This window comes from Pongo abelii, chromosome 4, assembly GCF_028885655.2.
Source record: "Pongo abelii isolate AG06213 chromosome 4, NHGRI_mPonAbe1-v2.0_pri, whole genome shotgun sequence".
In the NCBI taxonomy this organism is placed as follows: Eukaryota; Metazoa; Chordata; class Mammalia; order Primates; family Hominidae; genus Pongo; species Pongo abelii.
Genome location: NC_071989.2, coordinates 166192250 through 166212575, shown reverse-complemented (window position 1 = coordinate 166212575; position 20326 = coordinate 166192250). Strand labels below are relative to the sequence as shown.

The following is a 20326-nucleotide window of genomic DNA, read 5'->3' as shown; positions in this document are numbered from 1 at the left end:
GCCAGATCAATTGCGTTTTGTGACCCTCCATTGGAACTTTCCCTGATTCCTCTATGGAACTTTCCACTCACTGGGTGTAATCTTGGCAACCACAACCTGGTGCACACAGAACCATCAGTTGGTTGGTGGTCAAGCCCTCTGTGTTCCCAAAGTGTGTAGCCATTAGGGGAAACTGAGGTGATGGGAGAGGCCTTGGTTGGCTGGGATGAAAAGATAACTTAGGAACAGGATGCGTGTAGCAGCTCTCTCCTCTGCCCTTTCCTGGCTGGATTAGGGAGTGGATGCGACCCTTGCTCCTTGCCCCACTCCCACCCCCAGATGTTCAGGGAATACCTTAGATGTCCGTCAGAGGGGGTGATTGGGTACTGCTGCGTCAGACTGGGTGAGGCAGCCAGGAAGCCATCAGGCTTCCTGGATCTGGAATGAGGTCAGCCAGGGATGGGATCCGGGAAAGGCTGCTGCCCATCAGAGCCTGGCGCTGATTTTCCAGAGAGCGTCACAGGCTCTTCCCGAAGGGTAAAATCTGGGCAGGAATCCCAAGTGGCAGTTGTGGTGGAGGTGGAAGCTGAGATGAGCTAAGAGAGAGGTCCTGCCAATTTACAGTGGCAAAGACTGGGTTGGAGATGCTGTAGGTTCTGAGCTCTCTGCATGGATGAGAGCCTGCCTGAGGTTTTAGAGCATATAAAATGCTGCTAGAGTCTGTGGGGCTTACTCCTGGGCTTCCTCCTCCCCCTGAGCCTTGATTACATACCTTTACAATCATGTTTATCTCATTGTATCAAGGTTGGCAGATATCTGCTGCCTGGGCCTTCACTGATCATTAGCAACAGCAATTGATAATAAGTCGTGGTCCTCTTTCTTGCTGAGGCTAGAAAAGCCCTCAGAAGCCTTGGTGATGTAACACTTGAAGCAGCTGCCTCCAGTCCAAGGGGTGATGAAACTTTTTGCTCTCTCTGTTATACATTAGAGTGACTTATTCCAATGTTTACACTCAACGCTTCACAAGGGTAGGCACTTGGTGTGTCTTGTTCACTATTCCATCCTCAGCAACTAGCCTTATACCTGGCCCGTAGCAGGAGCCCAGTAAATATTTGTGACTGTCCTCCAGAGGACTGTGAGTTTCTCGAGGACAAGGATTATGTCTAGATTATGTCTAGGACACAGTAAGGACTCCATGAGTTTATTCTGAGTTCAATGCTAGTATCTATAATCAAGGGAGGAAAAAAAGTAGTCCCTCATGCTTGGTGGTGGATGTCACTTCACCAAATAACTGCCGTGCTGACGTGGGGCAGGTGGGACACGTAGGCATGTCATCACTGATGCATCTAGCTCTGGTTTCCAAGCACAAAGACCCTTGTCTTTCCACTTAATCATCCAGGAGTCTCGATAAGTTATCATTGCTGTTTTAGGGATGAGGAAACTGATGCTTGGAGAGATTTAAGATGCTTGTTGAAGAGCATGTGACAATTGAATGTTGGAGCTAAATCCGGAACCTGGGTCAGCGCACTTGCAGGCCACTGTTCTTTCTCTGGCCACTGTACTGCTTTTTCTGAGTCTCTAAAGTTGTGACCCATGATTTGTCATATGCCGTGTTTTGGTTTGGGAGGCTTTTTGGAATCCTGGACCTACCATCCTTCATAAGTTTTAAGTGTCACAGGTACAGCCTTTTTAGAACTTTTTGAGATTTCCCAGTCCAGAGACTCTTAACCTGGAGTCTCACGATGAGCTTGGTGGTGGTGGTTGGGTGGGGTGGGGGTCGAGGGGGAGGTCCAAGTGCCCTGAGCCCATGCACCACTTTTTATGTATAAGTGCATTTCTCTAGAGAGGAAGTATGAGCTTGCATCAGAGTCTCACAAATGGGTACATGGCCCCATAATTAGGTTAAGAACCAATGATCAAAACCCACTATGTCGTTTTGCATGTGGAGAAACTAAGACCTACACAAGGGACTTTTTCAGAACCATAATCTTTGACCAGAGATTCTATTCCTCCTCTCAACAGAGGACTGATTACGGTGAGCAGCAACCTCAGCTACGTCATCGAGCCCCTCCCTGACAGCGAGGGCCAACACCTTATTTACAGATCTGAACATCTCAAGCCGCCCCCGGGAAACTGTGGGTTCGAGCACTCCAAGCCCACCACCAGGGACTGGGCTCTTCAGTTTACACAACAGACCAAGAAGCGACCTCGCAGGGTGAGTTTTGAGGCTCTCAGTGCAGAAATCAACCTGGGGACAGGCTTGTCCCCTCTGAGGTTGCTTACTTTGAATCCAGGAGTATTTCTAAATTGAAGGGTGATGCCTAAGAAGAAGGAAATAGTGTTTTTCTTTTATTCTGAGTCATTGTTGAGTGTGAAATACCCTCATCATAGAATAACTGCTTTTGGGGGAAAACACTACTACCTTTAAAACACTCAGAGGCTGACTTCAGAAAGCTTAAAAAGTGAAAAGAAGGCTGGGCGCCATGGCTCATGCCTATAATCCCAGCACTTTGGGAGGCTAAAGCAGGCAGATTGCTTGAGGCCAGGAGTTTGAGTCCAGCCTGGGCAACATGGCGAAACCCCATCTCTACTAAAAGTACAAAAATTAGCTGGGCATGATGGCTGGGTGCCTGTAGTCCCAACTACTTGGGAGGCTGAGGCACGGGAATCACTTGAACCCGGAAGGCTGAGATAACAGTGAGTTGGGATGGCGCCACTGCACTCCAGCCTGGGTGACAGAGCGAGACCCTGCCTCAGAAAAATAAATAAAAATTAAAAAGTAGAAAAAAAAAGTATGCCTTCCCTATTGGAGTAGACACTACACCATATGCACATAGTCCTCATATTGATTCATACTGAAAACGACAGGGTGTTTCGAGGTTTCGAGGTTCTGTGGGAACATGGTGGTTAGCACACTCCTTCTCATATGCCGGCCTCTGTCCTGCCTGTGCTCATCAGCTCATCTCAGTATTTTCTGAGAATAAAGGACTGAATCCAGTGTCCCAGAGCAGCCTCCAGCAATAACCAAATGGCAGTGGAAGGTGTTATGTGAGTGACGGCCACCACAGCCAAGAACATCTCTAGTGCCCAATAACAAAATCATTACGGAGGTAGCTGCTGCTTATCCAGCAGCCCTGTTTCTTAGCAGTTTTTTAAAAATGAGGCCAAGTCCACTATTTCTACAGCACTGATCTGTTTCTCTTTCTTAGATGAAAAGGGAAGATTTAAACTCCATGAAGTATGTGGAGCTTTACCTCGTGGCTGATTATGCAGAGGTAAGGGGGAGGCAATGGGTCTTGCAGAAAAACTGCTCTCTTGACAGCTTCCATTCCAGGCTCCAGACTGCTTTGGGGAAATGTTGCCCATTCATCTTTCTCCAGTTCATCTATGATTTTGACCTTAAATCTGACCAAAGGCCGGGTGTGGCGGCTCACGCCTGTAATCGCAGCACTTTGGGTGGCCAAGGCGGGTGGATCACCTGAGGTCAGGAGTTTGAGACCAGCCTGGCCAACATGGTGAAACCCCATCTCTACTAAAAATACAAAATTAGCTGGGCATGGTGGCGCATGCCTGTAATCCCAGCTACTTGGGAGGCTGAGGCAGGAGAATTTCCTGAACCTGGGAGGCGGAGGTTGCAGTGAACTGAGATCATGCCACTGCACTGCAGCCTGAGCAACAAGAGCGAAACTCCGTCTCGAAGAAAAAAAAATCTGACCAAAGGCTCATTTTGCCATTTTAAACATAGTTGGGGGGAACTCCCCCAACTCCCCCCACCCCTTCCTCACCCGCCCCCACACACAGCTAAGCCTCTCCTGGCTTGATACATCAATCACATAGAAAATCAAGACAGTTGTCTGATTAACATTTCTTGTACTGGGTCTGAAGACCTTTAGATTCTGGTGTTTATTCTGAGGAACCCAGGAATTGTCTATGGAAATTCTAAAACTTTTTTTTTTGCAAAGATAATAAATATATTCCCAGTCATCCGACTGAAAACTGTATTCTTGCCCATGTGTGTGGGTCCATTTTTATAATCATGTCGGTGCCAAATGATGACCTAAAGCCATGGTCCCCAAAATGTGGTCCCCAGAGCACCAGCGTCAGCAGCACCCTTGTGTAAGATGCAAATTCTTGGGCCCTACCCCCGACCTCCTGAATCCCAGACTGTCAGGGTGGGGTCCAGAGATCCATGTTTTAACAAGGCCTCTGAGCGATTGGGTTGCACAGTCAAGTTTGAGAACCACTGACCTAAAGGCATAGCAGTTCAGCCTTTAACTCCATGTTCCTCAAATCAGACAGATTCTAAGATTGGATGAACCCTCACCTGGCTCATCATATATTTCATTTATTCATCAGTGATCTCTTGATTTTCTATTATGTGCCGAGCACCTGGACATACAGATCTCAAGAAGACAGACCCTCCCCGGGCATCGCAGAGTTTGCAGTAACAGCACACAAACCTGTAGGTCCAAAGTGTGATAAGCACTAGGATGGACCATTAGGAGGGATGAAAGTGCAGACAATGGGGGATTCAACATGGTTTTGGGAATTAGGGAAAGCTTCTCTGACATTGAAGCAGACACCTAAAGAGTGAGTTTAGGCCCCAGAGCCCATATTTGCCTAAATTAGCCAGATGTTACCTCCAATTCTCACTTTGTTGAGTGACTCCATCATATAAGTACTAAGTGCATCTTCCGTGCATGGGATGTCATTATGAGCTGAGCGCTCGCTGTGTTCAAGCAGGGCAGACACTGGCCTCGGTCTCTCCTGAGGATACAGCCCATCACAACTCCAGTCTGTCCGTATCCCATCCACATGGTTTAGCTACCATCTCCCCAAAGAGCTCATTCTAAGGCAGCTGTACCTAGTCACATTTCCAAAGCATGTGTCCTGGCAGCGGGACCTGGTAGTGGGGAGAGCACTAGGCTGCAGGCCAGAAGGTCTTTGAGTGTTAGTCACTGGATGTTAGTTAGCGGCAGAAGGAGGTGGCCCTTGAAGCTGTCTTAAAAGACAAGGAGGAGTTAACTGGGCAGAGGAGTGGAGGTGAAGGGCATTCCGGGCCGAGGGAACATCGTGCTCTGCTTTGAAAAGCGTTTAGCTTTTTAATTGATGTTGACATTGGTTTTTCCAACAGCTGTTTGTGTGTGTGTGCGTGTGTGTGTGTGTGTGTGTATGTGTTCTATGTTTTCTGTTTCCTCTCCAAAGACTAGTGTGTGTATAGGATGGGGGAATAGTGTGGGGAGCAAAATCCAAAGCTGGTTTAAAAGCCAGCTGAGGCTCCATAGTCGTGGGAGGAGATAACTGACTCTGGCCTGCCCTGCCCGACTGCCCGTAGTGGGAGGACTGATGGAAGAAAACTGAGCTCTTCTGACTCTGGGACATTCTTCCATTTAAGTTCTGCATCTGTGATCATCTAATACAATGGTCTTGAGTCATTTTTTTTCAGCTACAGAATCCTTTGGTTAGATGGAAGTTCCTGGGAATCCCAATAGTTAAGAATATAGAGCCCAGCTGCTCTGTTTAAAGGTGGAGTGTTTCTCCCCTTTGACCTTGCACTGTTCTCAGAGGAATCTCTGTGCAAGGTTTAAAACCCACTGGGTGTGAATCTCCAGCAGCTGGAGAAGTGGGCAGCATGGTGGGAGGCAGGGATTAGGCATCTTCTGTCTCCTGACCTCCAGAGTCACAGCACACCCCCAGAGAAAAAGCGTCCACTCAAGGTGCCTCCAGGACTCTGATGTCAGCTAGAGCCATCTTTCTCTTACAAAGCATAGCATCTCAGCAACAGCCCTGGGTTCCCAACAGGGCTGTGATTCATGCAGCCGTGGCGGATAAGGGAATGTGATCATTTCTCAGAGACCTGGACACCCCTCTGCTGAAGGCTTTGAATGATTCATTTGAGGGACTAGAGTGGGGGTGTAACAGGCCAGGCTGGGTTCACAGGCTCACGAATCATCCGCTCTCCACCTGTCTCCATCCTCTGCAGACAGAAATATATTCTTGACAATTAATTAATTAATCTGAGAGGATGGGAAGACAGGAAAGGGGAGGGCTGCTTTACCATGATTTATAACCTGCTGCAGAGACAGGACAGCCTTCACCGTGGGGTGAATGCAGAGCAGGGAGTGGAGACACAGATAGGGAGAGCAAGACCCTGCTGCTGCCTAGAGAGAGAGTTGTCAGCGGTAAAAATGAGCAGGCAGCTCTTCGCTCCCTGGGCCTAGGTGGGAGCTTCTAGGGTGGTTCTCAGTTTATTCATTCCCCAGGTGGAACGGAATCCAGGTGGGGATAAAGAGTAAGGTGGGCTGTTGTAGGGGTAGACAGGATAGCTGTAAACACAGGCCTCTAAAGGACTTCCACGATGCTGGCACAGTGCAAAGTGGCTGGGAAAGGATGGTGCTGCATGTGGTACTTGCTGTGTCACCCTAGAAAATGTAAGCTTGAGACAGTCCTTTCTTTAGATCAGGGGTCTGCAAACTATACCCCATGGTCACATCCAGCCTATCCTGTGTTTTTGCAAACAAAGTTTTACTGGAACACAGCCAGGCCCATTGGTTTCTGTATTATACAGGCCTGCTTCTGAGCCACCTGCACAGCTGAAGAGTTGTAGCAGAGACTATGGGGCTGCAAAGCCTAATCCGGCCTTTGCAGAAAAGGTTTGTTGACTCCTGCTTCAGACTACTCTGGACAACAGAATTCGCTCCTTAAATTATGGTGGTCTCATTGGGCAGTTCTTTGAAGAGAAGATTAATATTTTTTTGAAAGACAATGAAATCTGACCCTGATGTTCTAATAAATATTACTAAATGAATGGAAATGCTGCAACGCTGTCTGTACCGAGAGACCAATTTAGAAACAGGAGGCCTCTATAATGAGAAACTCCTGGATTAACACCTTGGAAAGGTCTAAGTTACAGTGTCACACTGAATCTAACTCTAGAAAGCAGCGGTGACAGATTCTCTTCTGGTGAGTGGCAGTTTTAAGGAAGCCTAAGAATGTCCATAAGCTGTGGTGAAAGGGAAATGGTGGATTTCTTCCCTGTATCAGGGCTGGTACACACCTCTGGCCAAAAAAATACCCCAGGTTGTTTTACTTGGCTGTTCTTGTTGTTTCTTGCTTAGACATTCTCATGGGATGGGGTGGAGGAAGGACGTGAAGATTTTGAATTGAAATAACATGTATGGTGGGTACCTAAGATAAATTAGAGAGGACCCAGATTCTGTGTAACAATGGCAGTGTACAGGACATGCCCATCATTTTTAAATTTAATTTGCAGTTGTAGCAGGTTTTCTCTTTACACTGTGAAGCTTTCCTTCATCATTGCAGCTCAGAGAGATCTATCTTTTTGAGGCAGGAATGGTAAATAGGAGGTATTCATACTGAAATGTCCTCTTCCTGGTACCCATGGCTGATATTTCTAATGGAACACAGCTTTCTTTCCTGTGCTTTGTTAGAAATGTCTGATTGCGGCCAGGCGCAGTGGCTAACGCCTGTAATCCCAGCACTTTGGGAGGCCAAGGCAGATGGATCAGTTGAGGTCAGGAGTTTGAGACCAGCCTGACCAACATGGTGAAACCCCATCACTACTAAAAATACAAAAATTAGCTGGCCATGGTGGCGAGCACCTGTAATCCCAGCTACTCAGGAGGCTGAGACAGGAGAATCGCTTGAACCCGGGAGGCAGAGGTTGTGAGCCGAAATCGCGCCACTGCACTCCAGCCTGGGCAACAAGAGTGAGACTCTGTCTCAAAAAAAAAAAAAAAAAAAAAATGTCTGATTGAATCGATGCAGTCTCAGAATTCTTCTCATTCTTCTCACTGTAGAAGGCACTGCCAGTGGATCTGAGTGGTGTGCAAGATGAAGCCTATTTGCCAGTGTCTTATGGTCCTCCTCGTTGGCACTCATGTCATTCACATGACCTCCCACTGTGGTTATTTCTGTGCACGTTTTCCTGGCAGGTTTTCTCAACCATTTCACTTGTATACTCCTTAAGTACAGGATCTGTCACTCAGGATCTGCCACAGTTATTTCTGGCCCTCTCTGTTTTAATTGAAGCTCCTCTAGGCTAGAACCAAGATCTCACACTTCTTTGTGTCCTACATAGTGCTAAGCACGATGCCTTGCCCATAGCAGGCATTCAGCAACAATTCGACCATTGTTGATTGACCACATGTAGGGAAGCCTTGTGAGATCTGCGTGATGGTGGCTTCATGTTGGGGTGATGACCAAGGTGAGGATTGGATCAGTCCCCCTAAGCCCCAGTGGGAGTTTGCCAGAGGCCCTGTAGTTCGAAGGACAGGAGAATAAGATGTGCTTCAAGGGTTAGAGGAAGGCAATTCTACTCCATGCATAATTATTGCATGCCTACTGTGTGTGCTGCACTGAGCTAGTAGCTGTGGATATGAAGATGGATGTGATAGGTCCTACCCTCCAAAGCTCTTACTGTGGTGGGGAAGACAACTGCATAAAAATGACAACTCATAGAAGACAGAAGACAATAAAGAGCAAATTCAAAGACAAGTAATGGGGCGCAGGAAGCATCCTGCGAGAGGTTCTGGGATCTCACGTGGTTCTGCTTGTCCCATTTAGTTTCAGAAGAATCGACGAGACCAGGATGCCACCAAACACAAGCTCATAGAGATCGCCAACTATGTTGATAAGGTGAGACCAGGTGTGTACTTTGTGGGAAAGGTGCCAGGTGCCAGCACTTCCAAGGGCACTGGAGCTGCCTTCTGCTGGATTGAGCAGTGCCATAGAGGCCCAGGGCGGTCATGACAGAGCCCTGAACTACGTACCCTTAGGCAAGTAACTCATTTTATTTGTGTTGCATTTTTTTTCTTTTGTTTTGTTTTCAACTTATAAATAGAAGGGCTGTCATAAATCAATGTGTGTGTGTGTGTTTTTTGTTATTTTTATTTTCCTGGTGGAATTTTAAAAAATGAAATCTTATGCCAATGTCTAGTATAAAAGTTAGATGAAAACAGACTGCTGTAAGCGGGAGCAGGGGTGAGGACCCAGAACGCTGTCCTTCTGACCCCTTCCTCTTACCCCTGCAGTGGCTCCCGAGCAGCTTGGGGTGTGGAAGAGCCCAGTTTAAGAATCCTTTAAGGTTCTTTAAGGTTCCTTCCAGATACAAAGCCCAGGGATTCTCTGGCTTAGGAGGAAATTGAGGTAGGTCAGGGTGGGAAAGACACACAGCCTTAAAAGTTGAGAAGTGGGCTGTTTGAGAAGTGAGCTGTTTGAGAAGTGGGTTGCTTGAGAAGTGGATTGTCTGAGAAGTGGATTGCTTGGGGCTACTCTATAAAGTCTCCATCTGTAAAATTATCCTAAAATTATGTCTTGTCTCTTAGGAAGGATGTGCAGTGGTTAACTTTCCTAGGTCAGGACCTTTTACAAGATGCTCTTGGGAAATACCTACATTTTTGAATTTTACTAGAACAGGCTGGTCTGGAACTTGGAAATACGTTGTGTATATGAAAGAGGATATTTGTTATAGTACAAAATGCAGAATAGGTAACCTAGGATGACAATAGCCTCTTGGTAGGCTAGTAGTATATTGTTTTTAAAAGTAGGTTTTAATGTGTTTGGGATCACAGGTCTCTTTGAGAATCTGGTAACGTTTATTGAACAATTTTAGAATACTCATAACATTGATGAAACTTAACTTTGGGCCTGCTAGGGATTCATGAATTCCAGGTCTAAAGGGAAAATCATTTTTTCCTAAACACTAGAGAATATAGGAGATCACTTAAAATATGTTTTAGGGATTAACAGGCAAATGTATTAGTGTTCTGAAGTCATCAGATGGCAGTTTCCATGCCCATGTTTTTTTTCTGCCCTAGATGGCTCTGGAAACAAAGGTCAGTGGTCAGTGACAGGTGAAAGTCAAACACTGGCATTTCCTGGAAGGACAGACTCTAGGGACACAGTCCAGTCCTCTCTCTAGCTCCTGACTCACTCAAGAATAACATTTAAATAATCCTACAACCCAAACACTCGACATCTGGGAAAACAAGGGAAGCTTGTTTCCCTGGGGAGAATATGGGAGGCTGACCTGCTTTCCCCCATGTGACATCTATTGTTTGGAGACCTGGCAGGTGCGGACTTGGCTGGGTATCCCCTCTGTGGGGTATGTGATGGAACCAAGGGCGCTGGTGACAAGTGAAGGGAGAAGACAGGCACCAGCAAGCCCCAGTCCTTACTGAAAGCCCTAAGCCTGGGTGGCCCAGGCATCCTGTGCAGCCGTCTTGGCTCTCTCCTCGCGGCTGGTGTTAGTCACTCCTGGCGGGTAAGAGAAGCCACGCCCACTTCTCTGGAGCTTGCTGACCCAGCTACTTGAACTGAACTATTGTTGAACTAAAACTGGAGTGAATTGGACTCGTGCTGAATCATGAACCCAATCCAAAATGTTTTTCTGTAACTGTGAAAAAAAGCCAAGTTTACTTCCTTCAAAAGCTCCCTAGTAAAGCAAATTCAAACTGGAATCTGAACCTTTTATTTTCTGTAACGATTGAACTGGCACAAAACAGAAAAATCAAAATTTCCGTTGAAATAAACTGATATTTCACTGAATCTGGAGCCCATCTTGACCAGCATTTCTTGGAGCGAGTGGGTTATCTGGATGTGTAGATACTGCAGCACTGAAGTAGTAAAGGGTCACAAATAGGCTCTGAGGTTGTAATTTGGGCCTTCATCCTGGCTCCACCATCTTCTTGCTGAGACTTTGGGCAAATTCCTTAACTTCTCTAAGCCTCAGTGCCTAGTATATAAAAAGTGGTGGAAAAATGTTGGTGCTATGATTATTCTTTTTAGCTGGGGCAGTACCTACCAATTTTGGATAAAGATGGTATCTCCTGCTCATATGTCCTCTCCATACATGGGGCTTTTTATTAAGGCACTGGCTCAGTATTTGTAGGGTAGACCCATCAAAGAACTCATTGTACCCACACCTTCCAGTGGTTTAGCTTTAAAGAAAACCCTCCTCCTGCTTATATTTGTATGTGATGAAAAATGCCACATCATAAAAATTAGATGTAGCTCTAGCCTCGAGGAGGTCGAATCAGATCTTGCATATAGAATTTCAGGATCTCTGGTTTGGACAAAACCCTGAAGATTACCAAGGAACTCTGTAGTCTATTGCTTGCAACCTGCTTATTCCATCCTTGACAAAACCTGAGACTGTCCAGGGATGGGGAAGAAAATTTGAAGAGTAAGCGTATCTATGCACTTTTATGTCATTTATACTCATTTACTTCCAAAATGAGTGGGAGACATTTTATAATAAAATATCCATGTATTAATATAATTTGGTATAGCCATACAAAAGAATATTATTCAGCAATAAAGAGAAATCATAAATGGATACACTCTAACACATGGATACATCGCAAAAACATTATGGTAAGTAGGAGAAGCCAGACACACAAAACCACATATTGTAAAACAGATGTCCAGAAAAGGCAGAATAAAAACAAAGTAGACGCATGGTTGCCTGGGCTGAGGGTGAGAATGGGAAATGACTATCAATAGACATGAGGGATCTCACCGATGTGATGAAAATGTTCTAACACTGGATGACGGCGATGGCTTTATTTTATTTTTATTTTTTTGAGACGGAGTTTCGCCCGTTGCCCAGGCTGGAGTGCAATGGCGCAATCTTGGCTCACCGCAACCGCTGCCTCCCGGGTTCAAGTGATTCTCCTGCCTCAGCCTCCTGAGTAGCTGGGATTACAGGCATGCGCCACCACGCCCAGCTAATTTTGTATTTTTAGTGGAGACGGGGTTTCTCCATGTTGGTCAGGCTGGTCTCGAACTCCCGACCTCATGTGATCCGTCCACCTCAGCCTCCCAGAGTGCTGGGATTACAGGTGTGAGCCACCACGCTTGGCTGGTGATGGCTTTAAAACTTGGTAAATTTACCAAAAAGTATTGAGCTGTACACTTAAAATAGGTGGGTATTATGGTATTCAAATTATACCTCAATGAAGTGGCTTTAAAAAATCTATATACAAGATAACTTTTTAGATACCCATAAGAAAGGTAAGGCCCACATAAGGAATTGGGAGAAAAAAATTGTATCAGACAGCCTGGCCAAGGGCACTGATTACAGAAGACAGCAAAGCTCAGCTCTGAGCTATCTCATGACCAGCTTTGTTTGAAAGCCTTCTTCCTATTTTAAAATGAAATTTATGTTCCTGTCTGTTTTACCTATTGACCTAAGCCCTACTTGAACATCATGCAGAACAACTTTTTCCACATGATAGACCTATTCATATCTGAAAGCAATTTTATCTCCTATCTCAGTCATCTCTAAACAAAGTCACTGCAATTCTGCCACCAGAATGTCCTGCTCTCTCTCAGGATCTCATTTTCCCTTTCTAAAAAATGTCAATAACACCAGTGCCTCCTTCCCTTGGAGCCATGGGCAGAAGAGAAATCTGGTATCTGTGCTCTGAGTTCTTAGGCTAGGAAGGAGCTTTTTTTTAAAATTTATTTTTATTTTTTATTTTTAGTTTTTTTCTTTTTAATCTCAAACTCCAACAGAATGAAAGGAAGGGGCTTTCAAATCTCAGGTGGTATTGACAGATACTGTGGTTTTTTTGTGTCCTTTCAGTTTTACCGATCCTTGAACATCCGGATTGCTCTCGTGGGCTTGGAAGTGTGGACTCATGGGAACATGTGTGAAGTTTCGGAGAATCCATACTCTACCCTCTGGTCCTTTCTCAGCTGGAGGCGCAAGCTGCTTGCCCAGAAGTACCATGACAATGCCCAATTAATCACGTAAATAGCCTTTTTCCATATGTTGTGTTGTCCTTGCCTGCAAAGCCTCTGCCCACCGAGCACATGCTCAGAGTTTGCCCCATGGTGAGTGTTCGTTGTACAAGGCCATTCTGACTCCCTGGTCCAGAGAATCAGGCATTTCCTAAACATGTGCTCTGTACCCAGCATACACCAGAGAATGTTTAAAAGCCTGAGTCACATTAGTCCTAAGAAATGTTTACAGTCTAATGGGAAAATTAGACTTACCCATATTCCATTGAGCATCTGAAATAATTGCGTATGTATTTGGGAAGGGACTGACTGTTGGTCAAGTCTTAGAGTTTCTAAGAGGCTCATCTTAATATTTCTGACACTTTGTTCTAATATATGAGCTGATCTCCCAACACAGGCACAGGAGAGCGGGCTCCTTGTGTTGTCCTTCACTTGGTTCCCAAGGGGCACAGGGCTGAGTGCCTGAGAGAGTCCAAGTGTTAGACAGTGCAGGAACTGAGGGTTTGGTTGGAGGGAGACATTGAGGAGGGATTGTGCTAGATTTTCATCAGCCCCAGAGAGGCAGTGATGGGGGTCACATGTGACAGTGCCCCAGGGTGATTATTTGGTATTTATTAGTGTTGACTTCTGAAGGTATTTTGACGCAGTTACAACAAAAGGCATATAGATAATAAAACCATTTATCTTCTTCTTCTTCTTTTTTTTTTTTGAGACAGAGTTTCCCTCTGCTGCCCAGGCTGGAGTGCAGTAGTGCGATCTCGGCTCACTGCAACCTCCACCTCTTGGGCTCAAGCAATTCTAGTGCCTCAGCCTCCCAAGTAGCTGAGATTGCAGGCATGCACCACCATGCCCGGCCAATTTTTGTATTTTTAATAGAGACAGGATTTAGCCATGTTGGCCAAACTGGTCTTGAACTCCTGGCCTCAAGCGATCCGCCCGCCTCGGCCTCCCAAAGTGCTGGGATTATAGGCGTGAGCCACACATGCCTGGCCTTAAAACCATTTTTCTTCTGTTCCCTAAATATAGCTGAGTTAATAATCATTTAAACTTTGGCTTATCCTTTTAAAGAAACTGGGAAAAATAACTGTCCCCAAAACCTGGGCTGTAAATAGTTACTTCGTGACGGTACATTTGCCTAGGAAGAGTCTTTGGCTATTAGAACTTTTGGCCTGAACTTTGGAACATTTAGAAAATAACTAGTAGGACTTCATATCAATTTGCATATTTCTTTGCAGATTGTTTCTCTGAAGATAAGTCTGCCTGTAATTCAGCAAACATTTATTGTATACCCATTATGTGTGAGATTCTGTGCTAGGTTCTACTGATCCCAAAACAGTTAGGATAGTCTTGCTGTCAAAGATATCATGGTCTAGATGAGAAGGCAAACGTGGAGATAAATACCACATAATGAATTTCCATATAGATTCTTTCAATACATTACATGTTTGTGGCATGCACAGAAACACTGGTAGTATTTTTTTTCTTCTCCCGTACCCTGGATGTATATAACTGAAAGAGGGATGTATTCAACTGGGGAAAATGCAGCTTGCTGCTGGCAGATTAGGCTCCCATTGCAAAACAAAGGCAGAAAACAGCTCATTCTTGCATCCAGCTGCACTTTGTGAGGCTCCTGATGGGGCACAGCTGTTTCCTTGGCCCCTGAGTATGTGGGAATGAAGCATCATCGGCCCCACAGCTGCTGCCCCGATGCCCCCACCCCTACCCTGCGGGACTCTCACCACAGAGCCAGGGATAAGGTATTGGATCCCGGCAGCTGATGGAAGTGGGCATGATTCACTTCAGCCTCAGAATCTGTGCCACCCTTCCATCAGCCTCTCCTTCTGACCTTTTCCTGTGCAGCAGGAATGCAATGCAGCTTTGCAAACCCTGCCCATTTCCTTCCAAGGAATCAGCTCTGGGTATATTGTGGGAGATAAACGACCTTTCTCTCTCTCTCTGTGTTCCTCTGGAGTCGTGAGGGAGTAGGTGAGAGGAAGTGAGAGGTGTGGTGAGCTGGAAGTTGTCCAGTTGGCCTGGTTACAAGGGCCTCTCCCCTTGGGAATGACCTGGGAAAGTCAGCGGGGCCAGGGAACCCCGTGATGGCCACCTACTCCCGGGCACATTGGAACAGCCCTCTCAGTCCCCTCCCCGGTCACTGTCTCTCCTTGCCTCCTGCAGGGGCATGTCCTTCCACGGCACCACCATCGGCCTGGCCCCCCTCATGGCCATGTGCTCTGTGTACCAGTCTGGAGGAGTCAACATGGTGAGTCTCAGCACGTGTGTGTGTGCTGCAGAAGGCGCTGAGCTGCCTTTCAAGACCAGAGGTCATCTTTTGAATAATAAGTTGATATTTATTATTGTAGCAGAAAAAACTTTGACATCGGGAAGGGCAATTGTTTAAAATGAAGTCATTAAATTCTAACAGATGGAGGTACCGAAGGGTGAATTTTCATTTATTATAGTTCATTCCTTATCTTCAAGCTCAGGAACCCTGAAGAGATTACATGCATATGTCACTAGATCTCATATGTTCCAAACCAGGGACTGGCAAATAGTAACAGAGTAGAGGTTAAAAGTGTTTTTATTTCAGGTGGTGTGCTGTTATATATGTCATTAAGAAACCAGAACCTGTCTCAAAGTCATGGTTAGGAAATTACTGCCTTCTTTTGAAATTCACTCTGACTTCGTGAGACTATTTGTTTTGACTCTTCATTTCTAACCTGTGAAGTGCATATCAAGGAAGACTTCTCTCCATCTATTTGTCTGTCCCTCTATGCATTCTGTATTTATCGACAAAGTAGCATAATGGCCCAAACCACAGGCTCTAGGGTCTAAGCCTGTTGGGTTCAAAGAACAGCTGTGTGATTTTGGGTGAGTTAATGTGTGTTCTCAGCTGTAAAAAACACATGGTTTTACAGTTGATAATCATAGGATAGGAATGGGAATTAAATGAAATAACGCAGGAAACACACTTCCATGTTTAGTAAATCTCTTTCTGCTGCTTCTTTCCTGCTGGGTTTTTTTCCTCTTGATTTCTTAGCTTTTGCGTCATCAGACAGTACACCAAGTGCTGTCCCTGGAGTGTATCTGTCTTGTGTGGCTTTCTCAGGAAACACTAAGCCAAGTACACCCTATGTTTGAATCAAGGTGGTGTTTTCTATGTTGATTTCCTTATGTCTGGAGAGATATATATGTTCAGAAGAAGAATGGGGAAAAATCTTCCTCTTTTATTTATTCAGAAAGCATTTATTGGTCTGGAAGTTCATCCATAGGTCAGTTGTGGTCTGCAACCTTTGAGAACTCAGGAAACATGGACTTTTAAACATTTGATTTCCTCCTAGTGACAGGAGGTTCAACCTTGCTGTCGGAGGCACATATGGAGAGTCTGTACGCTCAGTGACAGTGGAATTGGTGGAGATCTACAAGACTTGGCTAAGGATAAGGCACGGATGGGGGGCAGAGGCGCATCTGTCCCCTTGACCTTGACCTCAACTCTGTCTTCTGAGCAGGACCACTCCGAGAATGCCATTGGCGTGGCTGCCACCATGGCCCACGAGATGGGCCACAACTTTGGCATGACCCATGATTCTGCGGATTGCTGCTCGGCCAGTGCGGCTGATGGTGGGTGCATCATGGCAGCTGCCACTGGGTGAGTCAAACAGGAAGAGGGAGGATGGGGAGGAGGGTGGGCACACCTGGACAGTGTGACCCAGGGATTCCTCCCAGCTGGCCCCACTGAGACTCCCTTAAACTTCTGATGGGGCCAAAAAATGTGGTTTTTACAACAAAGAAATTGAGAGAAGACCAAGGCAAATGTGCGGCAAGAACTTAACTTTCCAGCAGGAGGTTTGGTGCTGGTGTAACCCTAGATTTATTTAATTTATGTTTTAAGGTGTTGAGTTATAAAATTGGCTTGGCTATATGTGTCTTTTTTATTTCATGAATTTTTGATGAGGACACATTTTGATCATAGCCACAACCCTTAATTCTTCTATCCCAAGAGAGTTGGATCAGTGCTGTTTCAATTCCAGGCTTCATTGAAAGCTCGGATGTAACAGAACAAGTTGAAGAAGAGGGCCATCCACACACCCCACAGTGACTTCTCAGGGAGTTTGCAGGCCACGTTACCCATGAGGAACCGGGCGAGGCAGCTGCATCTCCCTGTGGTCATGAGGGAATTTTTTTTTTTTTTTTTTTTTTTAATGAAATGGAGTCTTGCTCTGTTGTCCAGGCTGGAGTGCAGTGGCACAATCTGGGCTCACTGCAAGCTCCGCCTCCCGGGTTCATGCCATTCTCCTGCCTTAGCCTCCCAAGAAGCTGGGACTACAGGCGCCCGCCACCAGGCCGGCTAATTTTTTGTATTTTCAGTAGAGGCAGGGTTTCACCGTGTTAGCCAGGATGGTCTTGATCTCCTGACATCGTGATCCACCCGCCTCGGCCTCCCAAAGTGCTGGGATTACAGGTGTGAGCCACCGCGCCCGGCCGGTCATGAGGGATTTTTAAAACCAGAGCATTTGAAGAGAATTAGGGAGTTTCTTCAAAGGACTTGTCTTCTAGCATCTGGACTCAGGCAGCACAAAGCATTGGGTTCTTCCAGGCTCTTTGGAAGGCATCACGACGGGACCTTGTGTTTCTTCACCCCAAACCATTAGGGCCTGCTTATGATTCTTAGAGAATGGTGTTTCAATGTCTCCAAGAAACAGTGCAGCTTTCTTAGAGCTCTGGTATCAATTTTTAAAAATTACTTCTCAGCTGTGACATGGAAAGGATGATGTTGGCTGGGTGCGGTGGCTCACGACTGTAATTCCAGCACTTTGTGAGGCTGAGGTGGGTGGTTCACCTGAGGTCAGGAGTTCGAGACCAGCCCGGCCAACATGGTGAAACCCCATCTCTACTAAAAATACAAAAATTAGCTGGGCATGGTGGTGCATGCCTGTGGTCCCAGCTACTAGGGAGGCTGAGGCAGGAGAATCACTTGAACTCAGGAGGCGAAGGTTGCAGTGAGCCAAGATTGTGCCACTGCACTCCAGCCTTCAGCCTGGGCAACAGAACAAGACTCCATCTCAAAACCACAACAACAAAAAAAGAATGAGGCAGGATACAACTTCACAGTCATGCCTGGATCCCTATAAGCCCATGGTTAAGCTCACCCCTTTCTCTCTCAATCTAAAAAGCATATCTGAAGACAAATGATTGAGAGTTATATTGATTACTATTCCCTTTCATTTTTAAATTATTCACAACTTTGGATAGTTTAACAATTATTAGTAACAAATTCCTTGTAGCATACCTTCCCACTGAAGGAAAACCTCCAGTTTCTTGGAGGGTTTAACCTTTAATTGGTTTAGAGAATTGGGAGCAGGATAACTCTCCTTTTGTAGACCCAGGTGGTTGTACTTTTTGTCCTTTTCACCAATAGTGGGACCCAGGACCTTCCATACTCCTGTGATAAAGAGCATGCGTTTATGAGTTGGCTGGTTGAGTTTGGAGTGCCCTCTGCATCCTTAGAACAGCAATGAGATCACTGGCCCAGAAAGAAATAAAACTTATGATCTTGGCCTTTTTTTGGCCTGGTCCTCTGTTGCAAGAGAATATTCACCTGATATCAGCTTCAGGAAAAGTTTAGGTTGGCTGGTGTTTCCTTCAACCGAGCTAAGGCTCGGGAGACCTATTGTAACACACAACCCTTTACTTATTGCAGCCCCCTCATGCAATGGGCAGAAATTGCTACTCCTGATTCTCAAATGCTTCCTCCATGCAGAGTGAGAAAAATAAAATGCTATGGGATGGTTAATATCTCATCACTAAGGATGAAAGAATTCTAAATTAATGTATTGGTAAATGTTCTAAGGGGCCAGAATGTATGTGTGTGAGACAATGGGGGTCTGAACCCAGGTGGAGTCGGCCCTGTGGGTAGCAGGAGTGACAGCAGGAGTGACACCTGCCTGACTGCTGGATGCTCAGACTCCCCAACTAATTCCAGCCTTGTCCTCTGCCAGTCACCCCTTTCCCAAAGTGTTCAATGGATGCAACAGGAGGGAGCTGGACAGGTATCTGCAGTCAGGCGGTGGAATGTGTCTCTCCAACATGCCAGACACCAGGATGCTGTATGGAGGCCGGAGGTGTGGGAACGGGTACCTGGAAGATGGGGAAGAGTGTGACTGTGGAGAAGAAGAGGTGAGGGGTCACAGTGGTGCTAGCGGGAGGGGAAGAATTTGCATTGGTTTCAAAGCTCAAGGTCAAAAGAGAACACAATTGAAAATTTCTTAGTCACAGGCATTTCCTACATATAACTGTCCAGTACCCCATGAAAAATCAGATATGGAGAAGAAGCCTTCCAGATGGAGTGTTTGTGCTGCCTCTCCTAGTTTGTGGCCAGCATCGCTAGTGTCCAAGATCAGTTCTTCTTATGAGTGTCTGGTCTAACCAGAAACCACGATCACGTGGCGTGTTGACTCTCTCTTCCTCGGTGGAGCTGCACATGCCTGCTTGGCCCTCCAGCTGCACGGAATTTATTCTGGAGGCCACACAGCCAGATATATGGGCTTGAACAGGGGCCTTATGAGGATGCTTAAAATAACAAGCTCATGCTGTTTAGGCTGGAGGAGAGATGATGGAAAGGGGATGTAGGAAGTGCTGTCAAGTCCCAAAAGGGCTGCTAGGAGGAACTGTTTATGTGTAAACTCTCTCCTTCCTTCTGATCTTCACAGTGAGTGTGGAGGGCACCAGCAAAGCCCAGTCATTTTTAACAAATGCATGTGGTTTCTGCAGAAAGCAGAACTGGATTGTTTCGTCTCTATTTTTTGAAGGCTGAAAATATGTATGTTTATACATGCATAACAATTTGGGGTAGATAACAAGTAACAGTAAATTATGGGGGTGAGACTGAGGTTCTGTATAAATGGAAAAAAAAAATTGATTTGATTGCCTTCTCTCTCTCACTGTGTTGCCCAGGCTGGAGTACAGTGACGTGATCTCCGCTCACTGCAACCTCCACCTCCAGAGTTCAAGTGATTCTCCTGCCTCAGCCTCCTGAGTAGCTGGGAATACAGGTGTGTGCCACCACACCTGGCTAATTTTTTGTGTACTTTTAGTAGAGACAGGGTTTTGCTACATTGGCCAGGCTCAAACTCCTGACCTCAGATGATCCACCCACCTCGGCCTCCCAAAGCACTGGGATTGCAGGTGTGAGCCACCGCACCCTGCCTGTGACCTCTATGATGTGATTTTCTTTTTTTAATGCCAGTATGTCACTTTCAGAATAAAACAAGAACTAGTCAAGGATGCCACCCCCACCACCATGAGCCCAGAGAGATCAACATAGACCCATCAGAAAGGAGAGAGTGGTATGAACATGGAGGGCCGTTGGGGTTGAGGAATGGCCTGAGAGTGGGCGTGGCCAGTTGGCTTGGGTTCTGAGCAGCTGCTCATTCAACAGGCACACTGAGTGTGGGCTACTGTGTCTGGTCCTAGGGTTAGGATGGATGGCAAAAATGACATAGTTCCTGTCCTTGGGGAGCTGATAGTCTAGTGGGAGAAACACATATTGAAATAATTGCAAAAGAATATATATACAGTC

At 46.0% G+C, this 20326-nt stretch overlaps 1 protein-coding gene across 3 annotated transcripts in view; it reads left to right on the top strand.

The window, feature by feature from the left end:
• ADAM19 (ADAM metallopeptidase domain 19) overlaps positions 1 to 20326 on the top strand; it is a 98137-nt gene that overhangs the window by 53781 nt on the left and 24030 nt on the right. For 2 of the 3 annotated variants that reach the window (XM_002816129.6, XM_024247680.3), the window contains exons 6-12: positions 2002 to 2194; positions 3189 to 3254; positions 8566 to 8637; positions 12590 to 12756; positions 14926 to 15010; positions 16257 to 16396; positions 18747 to 18924. In XM_002816129.6, coding sequence (XP_002816175.2) covers positions 2002 to 2194; positions 3189 to 3254; positions 8566 to 8637; positions 12590 to 12756; positions 14926 to 15010; positions 16257 to 16396; positions 18747 to 18924 — 901 coding nt within the window. The remainder of the gene's footprint in view (positions 1 to 2001; positions 2195 to 3188; positions 3255 to 8565; positions 8638 to 12589; positions 12757 to 14925; positions 15011 to 16256; positions 16397 to 18746; positions 18925 to 20326) is intronic. The other variant, XM_054556142.2, reaches the window with a different exon arrangement.